The 12,956-nt window shown below is 34.8% G+C and overlaps 1 protein-coding gene across 2 annotated transcripts in view; it reads right to left on the reverse strand.

Moving 5' to 3' along the window:
• Nucleotides 1-12,956, reverse strand: part of LOC125683473 (protein draper-like) — a 22,473-nt gene extending 9,517 nt beyond the window's left edge. The window contains exons 1-5 of one of the 2 annotated variants that reach the window (XM_048924671.2): nucleotides 12,782-12,956; nucleotides 12,659-12,700; nucleotides 10,311-10,412; nucleotides 10,102-10,208; nucleotides 9,032-9,166 (exon numbers count right to left, since the gene is read on the reverse strand). In XM_048924671.2, the coding sequence (XP_048780628.2) occupies nucleotides 9,032-9,166; nucleotides 10,102-10,208; nucleotides 10,311-10,412; nucleotides 12,659-12,700; nucleotides 12,782-12,891 (496 nt within the window). In that variant the 5' untranslated portion in view covers nucleotides 12,892-12,956. The remainder of the gene's footprint in view (nucleotides 1-9,031; nucleotides 9,167-10,101; nucleotides 10,209-10,310; nucleotides 10,413-12,658; nucleotides 12,701-12,781) is intronic. The other variant, XM_048924672.2, reaches the window with a different exon arrangement.

Here is a 12,956-nt window from a genome sequence, read left to right on the forward strand (position 1 = left end):
AAGCCGAGAAGTTGTGATTGGTTTACAACATGATCAGCTTAAGATTGTGTACGTGTTCAGTGTTGGTTTTCCTTATAATAGTTTTGACTAGACCCATATTTTTCATTTTATTAAGGTTTATATTTTTATTACTTACATACATCTCATTCAACGAAGGTCACCCTCCCCCTCCCGAGACCAACGATCTGACACATTGATGAATTTTTAATTACGATATTAATCTGATATTTTCGATGTTCTTAATTTTTTCCGTGATTATAGAAGTCGCTGTTTGTAATAATTTCTTAACAGTTACTGATATGTACAAACACATGGATAAACACAAAAAAGTTTTTATTTTGGTTGAACATGTTTTGTGATGATAGCGATCGTGAAAATAAGTCGATAACTGTCCAATATGTCAGATATCAAATAGTCCGGGACTGTTCTGGGAAGTTCGCGCCTTATAACTTTAAAGTTAAAACCTTTTACCGAAATTAGGTTGTACACTACTTGACAATGTCCAAGAAATCAGCTAGGCCACTGTTTACAAAATATCAGTTTTTCTGTTTGTCATTCATTTAGTGCATTATGTTTTCAATCATTGCGTTTGACGAGAAGAAGCGATGTGTATTCATAATTTTGCCCTTAAATTGTCACACTGGACAAAAACTACCATTATAAACACATTCGCAATACTGAGTTTCAAATTTTGAAATTATGAACGACCGTTCATTTTGTATTTGGTCAACTATTCGGCATGACGGATTACAAATGCATTCGTAAAATCCTTATCTAATTTTCAATACGGAGAAAGATCATTTGTTTGTTGATGTTGTTTCTTTATTAAACAGTATTTTATTATGCATAACATAAGAAGGATTAGGCAGCATGCAGTGCCAATAAAAGCCTTCTCCTTTAAAGCTGACATGAATTAATAAATACGTACACCTTTTTCATCTTATCCGCCATATTTCTCTCAGGTAGCCTAATTTACTCTACCCGTATATACCCCAAATGTGATTGTCACACCTGAGTGATTTTTCTAGGTGGACTCGACCAGTGCACATCTCCGATAGTAATATATAGGGAAATGCGAAACAAATATAATCACATTTTAAAACATTATGCTTTGCTCAAAATTACAAAATATTTATTGTATACCAATGCAACATTCCGAAAGATTAGATAATTTAGAAAAAAAAATGCACAAACAAGTTTTTCTTGCATACTTGCAAGTGCAAGCAAGTATTTGCAGTTTCTTATGAAATAAATGCGAAGAAATCATTTGCCAATTACATACTGATAGAATGGAATAAGCAAAGAGCATAAAATATATTATTTATATCAATTCTTGCAAAATACAGGTCCATGCCATATGCATAATATGTAATGCACATGGCATATTCGCCACAAAAAACACCGTATCAAATACGGACGTCTATTCAACAGGTATCGGAGATGTGCACTTACCGAAAATATTAGATTCTCTTTATTCTGATAAATCCACGAAACAAAATGATAAACTCCATTTGTATCTCGTTAGAACTTTACAACACGTTGTCATTCCATTATACAGACTGCGACACACTTCACCCGTGCCAAATAGGGTGTCTTCAATCAGGGGAGATGTCAGAGTCGAAATTTTTTCCTGCATTGAATGCTTGCCTGGTCGAGGTTTTGCAGTTGATAGAAACCGGGAATCTAATCATATACATTGAGTATCTGGTTGGATATATTGCGTGCTCAATTCAAAATTTATCGATGATCATATACAAATTTGGATATACAAATAAGGGAATAATGATCGAAAATATACATCTGTTTAAAAATGCGGGTATTACATTTGCAATCCATAATAAACAGTTGATTACACAAAGACACATATAAAAGGAAATGTATAAACGAAAATATAGTTTTATTGTTTCATTGGGAACCACATAATTATTTACGGTCTCTGTATGTCCATATTCATTGATTGAACAGGAGAGAGAGAGAGAGAGAGAGAGAGAGAGAGAGAGAGAGAGAGAGAGACTGTCCTACTTCGATGTACAATATCATTTCACAGAAGGAAAGAAAATTGATCACTGATATAATGGCAAGCTTACAAGCATTAAAAAATTCCAGCTATTTAAAAATTTGTTATTGACAATATATTAAAAACTTACAGGAGTTGATGCTTATAATTGAATTCATTACAAATTTAAAAAATATATATATACCAGTTTAAACTGCATGTAGAAAATACTGACTTTGTATGTTAGAATAACGGGAAAAAGTAAATTGTCAAAAAAGTGGGGAGAGCAGACCAGCCCAGCCTCCCTGCCCACCCCAACCCCCTGTATACGTGCCTGAAACAACATATCAATTCGTGTTGAAAGAAAGGAGCATATCTGCATTTTATTAAATTCCAAAGGAGCTCGAATTTATGTGTTCCCCTATTAATTATTTTGTATGCAAGATTCGTTCCCGAATTTAGAATCATGCTTTCAGTCAGAGCAGAAATGAATTAATTTTGAAGTACATCTAGTTTGAATGCAAATGTGGGGTTCCTTCTTTTAATTTCATCAGACTCATTAGAACCCCCTCCCCCAAACTATGCAGCTTTGTTTTTATTGATATCTAAATCGGCATATGAATCCGGATACAAATTATATGATGTTTTTTCGTGATCATATAGATATCGATACTAGAAAATATTTATACTCTTGCCTTTTGCATATCCTACTAATGCATTACAGTAGATTGACACTGTATCATATCAAATAAAACCTCAACACGAATTTTACTGATTTATGAATACTAACATCTTATCGAATACATTTGGATATGAAATTTCGACGTACAGCGGTATGTCTATTTTCAGAATATATCCATTGCGTCAGATCTACGAAATGAAAATAATCATTATGGCATGTTACAGAAACGTTAAAACACACATGCTATAGTCCTGCAATGCATGCATGCGATTTTTCTGAATACATGTATTTATGTATTCGTGAATGAAGTTACTACGCTTAAAACTATCTTGGCCTTTATGCATTATGTTTTGTGATTTTGGTTTACCATTCCTTACACTGTGTAAATGAAGGAAAACTTGGTAAAGGGTGCAATTCTACACCATACAATTAGTATGCATGTATGTGTTGAAAAGTAAAATGTACATGTAATAACCAGACATGTATCGTCATTTTTCATGGGGGGGGGGGGGGGGGGGGGGTACAACAGGATGAAAAAAATGGAAAATTGGATTCTTCAAAATTTCTTGCCATTCAAAATAATAATTTAAAAAGATGAACGAAAACAGCAATAAAATAAAACAAAAAACCCAAACAAACCAAGATGTTTTATCCGATGTTCAAAGTCCTAAAGTGGGGATGAAGGGTTAAAAGAGTCTTTTACTTTGACTGCCTCAATAATTTCCCCCTACTCTTCATTTTCTTCCATCATTGGGGGTGGGATGGGGTGGTTAGAGTCCTCTACTATGAGTGCCTCATAATATCTTCATTTTCTTAATTGGTGGTGGTGTGTGTCTTCTACTATTATATCAGAACTTTCAAGCTGGGGTCAAGTTTGGGGGGGTTGGGGGGTTGGGTTCGTTGTCACCCAATATATTTTTTACTTGCATTACAAAATAACGGCCTCTCACTTCTGTCGGCGCGGGTTCGAAACCCGCTCGCGCCGGTTAGTGAGAAAGTTTCCCAGTTTACTTTCGGAAGGTCGGTGGTCTCTTCCCAGGTACATTGTATCTGGTTTCTCTCTTCCACCAACAAAAACTGGGTGCCACCAGATAGCTGAAAAATTGTTGAGTGTGGCGGAAAACATTAGAAAAAAAAATGGATATTGTTATCAAAGGTGGGGGACAGACACTCTTGTCCCCTCCCCTTGATTCTAAGTACTTTGTACTTGACCTTTGTATTTGGGAGAGGGCCTACATAGGCTATGCCTGTTGCCCAATCCTGTTGAGCTTCTCAATAAAATATGTTTAAATAAAAAAGCAATTCTATGTGCTTGATAACTACGCATATGATAAACTCTCAATTATTACATTTTGCATTACTACAATTTGCGTCGAGTTCAACGCAGAATGTAATAAAGCAAAATGGCATAGATATATAAGATCTATTGAGCGCCGAATTAGCATAAAATGAAGTAATTGAAAATAACATTATTTAAAGATACGTTTAATTTTTAATTATTGCGTGCTTTAAATGAATCAAATAAATCTGTATTATCAATTAATGAGAGCAATATTGAGTTACTGTTCTCTTATATTGAATTAACGATATCATTTGTCTTAATAAGAGCGCGATTATTACAAGATCATCGTTTGAATCTCTCTCTCTCTCTCTCTCTCTCTCTCTCTCTCTCTCTCTCTCTCCATACACTCATGCAGTGTTGTATATGCAAATTATCTTTGTACAAAGGATTTATGTACCTAAATGATATCCTGATTTATAAATCTGCAATACTCTGACAAGTAAATCATACAGTATAAGGATTCATGCACAATACAGGGTAACTATTCTACTCTGATACTTCCCCTGATTGAAGATAGCTGATCGGCACGGGCTAAGTGTGTCGCAGTCTGTACAATGGACAATGTTGTTTACTGTTGGAATACAAATGGAGTGTATCGTTTTGTTTCGTGGATTATGCTAATAAAGGGAGTTTTACTACTACTTTGAGTATTTTCGACAAGTGTACACGTACATTTGTACATCCTCGGTCCTTTACAGATATTACGAGTAGACCCAGGTAAATAGTCATCCGCATTCGATGCTTTTTCATGACGAGCGTACATGACCATGTCTTCTTTATACGTACAGTAGCATTTATGTATTTGCATTTTGCTTGAAGTAAGTGTGAATGGTATAGATTTTATACCCTTTGCTTATTCCGTTTCATCAATAGATCTAGATAATAAATGAAATATTTCTCCGCGTTTTTGTATAGTTTTGACATATTTATTGCAAATGCACGCACATTCACGTAAAGAAAAGACATTCTATATTTATTTATCCAAAGCTTTTAGAATGATTTACTACTGTACGATATGTTTATTGTAATTTTGAGCACTGCATGGTGTTTCAAAACGTGATTTCATTTCTTCTTGATGTCCTATAAATTAGTATCGGAGATGTACGTGTTACCTGTCGAAGCTACCCGCACAGGTAAATCGAAGACACTGATGTGAAATGAAGCGTAGCAAAACTTGTCCCCTTATATACCATGCGAACCCTGATACATATAACAATAGAATATCCAACTAATATGACGGATTAGCAAAGAAATATGGCGGACATATAGAATTATACTATATTTATTAATTCATGTCAGCTTTAAGGTACAAGTTAAAGTCCACATAATGATGTACAAATGTACATGAGAAATTACAATATATATGTTCATTTCTGTTACATAAGGAACATTTGATTTGGAGCTCCAAGTGACTTCCTAATAATCAAGTTTTATTTACTTTATGTATGTGGTATCAATAAATATAACTTATCTAATGCACGCAATAATTCAAAAATTGTTTTTGAATTTATTTGAAGTAAAAATATCGTTCATTCAATTCATGTGCACAACAATTCAAATACGCATTTAAAAAGTCCTTCCTCTATGCAATATTACATGTATTTAATTGTGATTTCCAGCGCTTGCATGGGGTTTCATCTAGTTTACATAAAATATAACGCAATCGATGTAACAGTGCTTTGTGACGTCATATGAAATGTGGACTTTCAAACCAAGCAAAAGTAGGAAGGTATGGGAAAGCTTGTCTGGAATTCGAAAACGTTTGTGTTAGCGCTACTTTCCAAGCTATTTATTTGTCTTATCTACGGGGTTGTTCTCCATGAAGTATACCATAGTGATGGCGACATTTTTCCAGAAACATTACGAGTAATACTCATTTTTTTCAGCTGATGAAGTCATTGGAGCGAGCTCGTCGCGACGCTCGCTGCTACGATTACAATAGTTACAATAGCAATAGTACTGACGTAATGCTGTCCAGAGGTAATGCGTTGCTTGGGTTTCATAATGCGGCATTCTGGGAACATATAAAACAATTCTCGCATTTATCTTACGTCATTGATAAACTTTTACTTGAGTACCAAAATATTTTAAATACATTTGCTAACAAGAATGCAGCTAGTCTAACAAGCTAGTCAAAATAACAACTCAACTTTATGACAAACGGGGTGATTTCAGCTTCTCCATCGTCAACTTCCCATACTCATGTAGCTATATTCCATTATCACCTGCATATGATGTTTATATCTCTCAACTGATTCGATACGCAAGAGTTTGTCCTGCGTATGGTCAGTTTTTAAATCGAGGCAAACTACTGAGAAACAAGTTGATGATACGGGGATTTCAACAGTCTCGTTTAAAGTCAGCATTTCGCTTCCATGGTCATTATAACGATCTGGTTTGCCAATACAATCTATCACTGGGTCAAATGCTGTCTGGCGTGTTTTATACCGATTGTTAGACCGTTCGTGGCACACTGATTTTGACTACGGATAACTCCGTTTACCTGATCAAGATATAGGGCTCTCGGCGGGTGTGACCGGTCGCCAGGGGATGCTTACTCCTCCTAGGCACCTGATCCCACCTCTAGTGTACCCTGGGGTCCATGTTTGCCCAACTATCTATTTTGTATTGATTATTGGATTTATGAGATCGATCACTGTTCGTTATCTTCACCTTTCTTCAGACGCAGTACCACAGTAGTACATGTATATACACAGTTCACATGTGTCCGATCGATCGATATATAGCTTCGACTAAGAATGATCCCTTAATTCTAAAACAGAACAGCAGACAATACACAATGCACGTTTTTCCTATCGATCGATATACTTGGCCTCGAATAATTAATTGGCCGAGAGGTTAGAGCGTTCGCCCCGCATGCGGTAGGCCAGGGTTCGAATCCCGGCCGCGACAGACCCAAAGTCGTTAAAACGGGTAGTGATAGTTCCATCGCCAAATGCTCGGCATCAGGTGTGAATATCACGGGTCCTCGGAGATGACCTTAAAAAACGGATGTCCCGTGTCACAGTAGGTGTGGCACGCTTAAGAACCCTCACTGCTCAATGGCCGTAAGTGCCGAGCATAGGTCTAAATTTGAAGCCCTTCACTGGTCTTGATGACGTCTCCATAAGAGTGAAAAATTATCGAGCGAGACGTTAAGGAAGATACAATCAATCAATCGAATAATTATTACTTCTTTGCATTCCCTCTTTTCCGTGACGTTGCACATCTTGAAGAAACTTGCCTATCATATTAAAATTTTGTATGTTGATGGTAGCTTTTCTCAATGCATGTGTGGCGTGAGACTGAGTGTGTATTTGTAGTGAAAGTGACAAACTGTCTCGAGAAAACTTGTTTCTAATATTTTCAATAATATTCATTTTAAAAGTGGTTATTTCCTTCCACGAATTAAATTTCACATGTACAACGTTAAAGATTATAAAACTTTTTTAGTAGTTTCACCGCTTCAAATCTGAAAATATGAAAAATGTTCACTTTATAAAAGTTAACTTACCACTGATTTCACAAAAAAAGGGGTGGTGTTAAAGTACAAGAAGTTTACTTTGCTAAATGAATATGATTTTCTTGATTCTCCTCAATACTCCACCAATTCTACTAGTATTTTTCTCTTCTTTATAAACGTTACAGTCAGTAAAATGTGGAGAGGTCATTAGTCTGGTGTATTCATTTTGCTATATCAAATAAGGATACTGTAAACCAACTATTATTCGCGGGTACTTCATTTCGCGATTCACTTGTGCTAAACTGCGCGATCAAACATTTTTATTAACATTGACCGACATTCAAGGACTGGTTTACGACGAGAAATATACGCGACGATGAGATTCTCTCCAATCTCGCGAAATTTTCTCGCACGCGAATAAAGGTTAGTTCACAGTATGTTCGTTGTCAGGAAAAAGGGGTTGCATCCTTCCCCAAATAAAATATGCCTAATACGTACACTCTTTACAATGAAAATTACTTATACAATTATAACGAAAGAATATGATGTGCACTGCATTCCATTTATCTATATTCTGTTTGTAAACACCCTTCATTGTATAAAAATAGTCATAAGCATGTATGAGGTGAACAATTATTCTATTTGAAAAATGAATTTAATTTGTATTAATTAGATACACTATCCAGACGCTTCAAATAACTATCATTTATTCATTGAATATTTTTTTCTTTTTATCATCAATTGCAATGCAAACCAACCAATGAAATTCCCAAACATTATTTGCAGAAAATAAAGGCGGTAAAAAGTCTATAGATTGCAATTAATTGAAATGACTAGGATAGAAATGTTGACCCATACACGGATTGTAAATAATACAGTAAAACACGGTTATAGCGAACCTCTAAGGTCAGTTCATCACTTCACAATAAAAGTGAATTCGTTATAGGACTTTGTTCATTATAAATGTGTTCATTATAAGCGTTAAATTGTTATAAGCGTGAAATCATTATAAGCGTGCATTCGTTATAAGCGTGTTCATTGTATAAGCGTGAAATTGTTATAAGAGTGTTCATTTTAAGCGTGAATTCATTATAGGCGTGTTCATTGTAAGCCTCAAATCGTTATAAATGTGAAATCATTATAAACTTGTTCATTATAAAGGTGTTCATTATAAGCTTGAAATCGTTATGAGCGTGAAATCGTCAGATGAGTGTTCGATACAAGCGTGAATTTGTTATAAGCGTGTTCATTATAAGGGTGAAATTTTTATAAGATTGTTCATCAAAAGCGTGAAATCGTTATGAGCGTGAAATCGTCATATGAGTGTTCAATACAAGCGTGAATTTGTTATAAGATTGTTCATCATAAGCGTGTTCATTATAAGCGTGTTCGTTATAAGGGTGTTCATATAAGCGTGAAATTGTTATACATGTAAGAGTGTTCATTATAAGCGTGAATTTGTTATAAGCGTGTATGTTATAAACATCATTAGCATTCTAATCTTCTTAATCCTTGTTACCGTGATATCACGGTCTGTGAGTCTCATACCTTGATTGCAGCTTCTTCCTGTCCAGCCGGGGAGACACGTGCAGTTTCCGGTGTCAATATCACAGCCAGTGTAGGCATGAACTGGACAATTACAGTCGTGTTGACATTCGTTGCCATATTTACCTTCTGTACAGTCTGTTAAAAGACAGCATTAAAGTCATACTCGTTTTAGTTAAATCACCCAATCTGTCTAAAAAAAATTATTTTCGGTTTCTTCTTGAAAACCACCAGATGTATGTATTTCCAACTTGGCAAAATATACCCGGGTAAAATCATTCACTTGTGTCAAATTAAATTGTGGGGTGTTTCCACACAATGAGCAGTGATGGAGAAATAATGAAACATTGTTCAACCACTTCAGAATCCCTCGCCACGTCAATCGCTTACCACATTATGTTGTGCTGTGGTCATTTAGATAATCGACCATCTTTTATCGATTAACAATATCCATCCAGATTATGTAACATTTGCGGAAACCCTGACCCTCAGGGTGATGAGGCGGTTGTAGTACATGTGTATATCTACAAGCTTTTACATGAAAAAAACCTGAACACTCCGCAATTTGTCAAATATGACAAAACACCAGCATAGGATAAAACCCCTAAGCTACAATATTGCAAATTGAAATAAAATCATACTCAATAACATAGATTCAGGATTAGCCCTTGACCTGGTGAGAGGTGGGAGGCCAACCTAGGAATTAACGTTCAGCAAGGAAATACTATTCTATCTTCATGAAAACAAATATAGAAATTATCAGCATCCGCATGTGGTGTAAACTCGTATTTGTTATAAAATGTCTCTCAAATTGGGGTCAGTGTGGCTTCACAGCGATAGATGTATATGTTTTACGGGGTCTCGGATTTTGCAGTCTCATCCGAAGGACTGCCCCCATTTAGTCGCCTCTTACAACATACAAGGGGTACTGAGGACCCATTCTAACGCAGATCCCCTCAAGAATCTGTAAATGGAAGGATATTCAATTGTTTTTCAAATGTATTCAGAAGTTTAAATTAAGCAAAATGGTACAAAGTAATCCGACTTCCTTTTCTGACGTATCCCCGTCTTACCCCTCAGACAGGTTCCGTTCGTCAGCCCCACGTAACCAGGACAACACACCAGTAGGCTCCGATAGGCCACATCCACCCGTGTCATTCGACGCGGACAGAGAGTGTACCTGCAGGAGAAGAGAACCGGATGTAATAGTGATCAGAAAAGACAAAACCAAAAGAAAGCAACAAAACAACGGACGACCAATAATCAGAATGTGTTAGCTTACTTCAGGTATATTTGGCATCTTCTGCTCAGGAACCAGCCGTTACAGGTTTGTTGGTAGTAAGGACAGGAAATGTAACCTTCATACGAATTTATATAGGTGTATCTGTCAGAGATAGAACATATTACCAATTTATATAGGTGTATCTGACAGAGATAGAACATACTCATTTATATAGGTGTATCTGTCAGAGATAAAACATACGTATTTATATAGGTGTATCTGTCAGAGAGATAGAACATACGTATTTATATAGGTGTATCTGACAGAGAGATAGAACATATGTATTTATATAGGTGTATCTGACAGAGATAGAACATATGTATTTATATAGGTGTATCTGACAGAGATAGAACATATGTATTTATATAGGTGTATCTGTCAGAGATAGAACATACTCATTTATATAGGTGTATCTGACAGAGATAAAACATACGTATTTATATAGGTGTATCTAACAGAGATAGAACATATGTATTTATATAGGTGTATCTGTCAGAGATAGAACATACGTATTTATATAGGTGTATCTGACAGAGATAGAACATATGTATTTATATAGGTGTATCTGACAGAGATAGAACATACTTATTTATATAGGTGTATCTGTCAGAGATAAAACATACGTATTTATATAGGTGTATCTGTCAGAGAGATAGAACATACTTATTTATATAGGTGTATCTGTCAGAGATAGAACATACTTATTTATATAGGTGTATCTGACAGAGATAGAACATATGTATTTATATAGGTGTATCTGTCAGAGATGGAACATACGTATTTATATAGGTGTATCTGACAGAGATAGAACATATGTATTTATATAGGTGTATCTGACAGAGATAGAACATATGTATTTATATAGGTGTATCTGTCAGAGATAGAACATACTTATTTATATAGGTGTATCTGACAGAGATAGAACATATGTATTTATATAGGTGTATCTGTCAGAGATGGAACATACGTATTTATATAGGTGTATCTGACAGAGATAGAACATATGTATTTATATAGGTGTATCTGACAGAGATAGAACATATGTATTTATATAGGTGTATCTGTCAGAGATGGAACATACGTATTTATATAGGTGTATCTGACAGAGATAGAACATATGTATTTATATAGGTGTATCTGACAGAGATAGAACATATGTATTTATATAGGTGTATCTAACAGAGAGATAGAACATATGTATTTATATAGGTGTATCTGACAGAGATAGAACATATGTATTTATATAGGTGTATCTGTCAGAGATAGAACATATGTATTTATATAGGTGTATCTGTCAGAGATAGAACATACTTATTTATATAGGTGTATCTGACAGAGATAGAACATATGTATTTATATAGGTGTATCTGTCAGAGATGGAACATACGTATTTATATAGGTGTATCTGACAGAGATAGAACATATGTATTTATATAGGTGTATCTGACAGAGATAGAACATATGTATTTATATAGGTGTATCTGTCAGAGATAAAACATACGTATTTATATAGGTGTATCTGTCAGAGATAAAACATACGTATTTATATAGGTGTATCTGTCAGAGATAAAACATACGTATTTATATAGGTGTATCTGACAGAGATAGAACATACATATTTATATAGGTGTATCTAACAGAGATAAAACATATGTATTTATATAGGTGTATCTAACAGAGATAAAACATACGTATTTATATAGGTGTATCTGTCAGAGATAAAACATACGTATTTATATAGGTGTATCTGTCAGAGATAAAACATACGTATTTATATAGGTGTATCTGTCAGAGATAAAACATACGTATTTATATAGGTGTATCTGTCAGAGATAAAACATACGTATTTATATAGGTGTATCTGTCAGAGATAAAACATACGTATTTATATAGGTGTATCTGTCAGAGATAAAACATACGTATTTATATAGGTGTATCTGACAGAGATAGAACATACATATTTATATAGGTGTATCTAACAGAGAGATAGAACATTAAGTATTTATATAGGTGTATCTGTCAGAGATAAAACATACGTATTTATATAGGTGTATCTGTCTGTGATAGAACATACGTATTTATATAGGTGTATCTGTCCGAGAGATGGAATGAATTAAATTTTATTGTTCTAAGACTTGAATTTGAGTATATCTAGTAGTTATTTAGAATTTTTCTTCAAATAAGATCTTTTTATTAAGTATTGATTTTTGTTTTTAAAAAACCTTATTTAGTGATTGATGGTTTGATTTATTTTCTACGTATGCCTTTTGGCGCCCCACTATTTAAACATGAATCATCCATAACCCTAAAATTTAAAGAAAAAGTTTAGTCCATAAATCTTATCTGACCTTATTTTCAAACGGTAATCTTTGAATTTCGATGAATATTTTCTGAAAATGATATATGTAGGTATTATATTAACGGAATTCTATGCTAAATAACTGACGAAACAATGATGCATCAGAACTTACGAAGTGCGTTTTCTGCATAACTTATCTGTGATGTCACTCCAAGCCAAGCTGATGGTATTCATCACACACAGACTACAGACAAACACTCGGAGCAAAGCACAGCCCCTCATCTGGGAAAATTCACAAACAATGTTAACGCGATAGATAGTAAGGACACTCTACACACTCCAACATG

The sequence above is a fragment of the Ostrea edulis genome, chromosome 6 (genome assembly GCF_947568905.1).
Source record: "Ostrea edulis chromosome 6, xbOstEdul1.1, whole genome shotgun sequence".
Classification (NCBI taxonomy): Eukaryota; Metazoa; Mollusca; class Bivalvia; order Ostreida; family Ostreidae; genus Ostrea; species Ostrea edulis.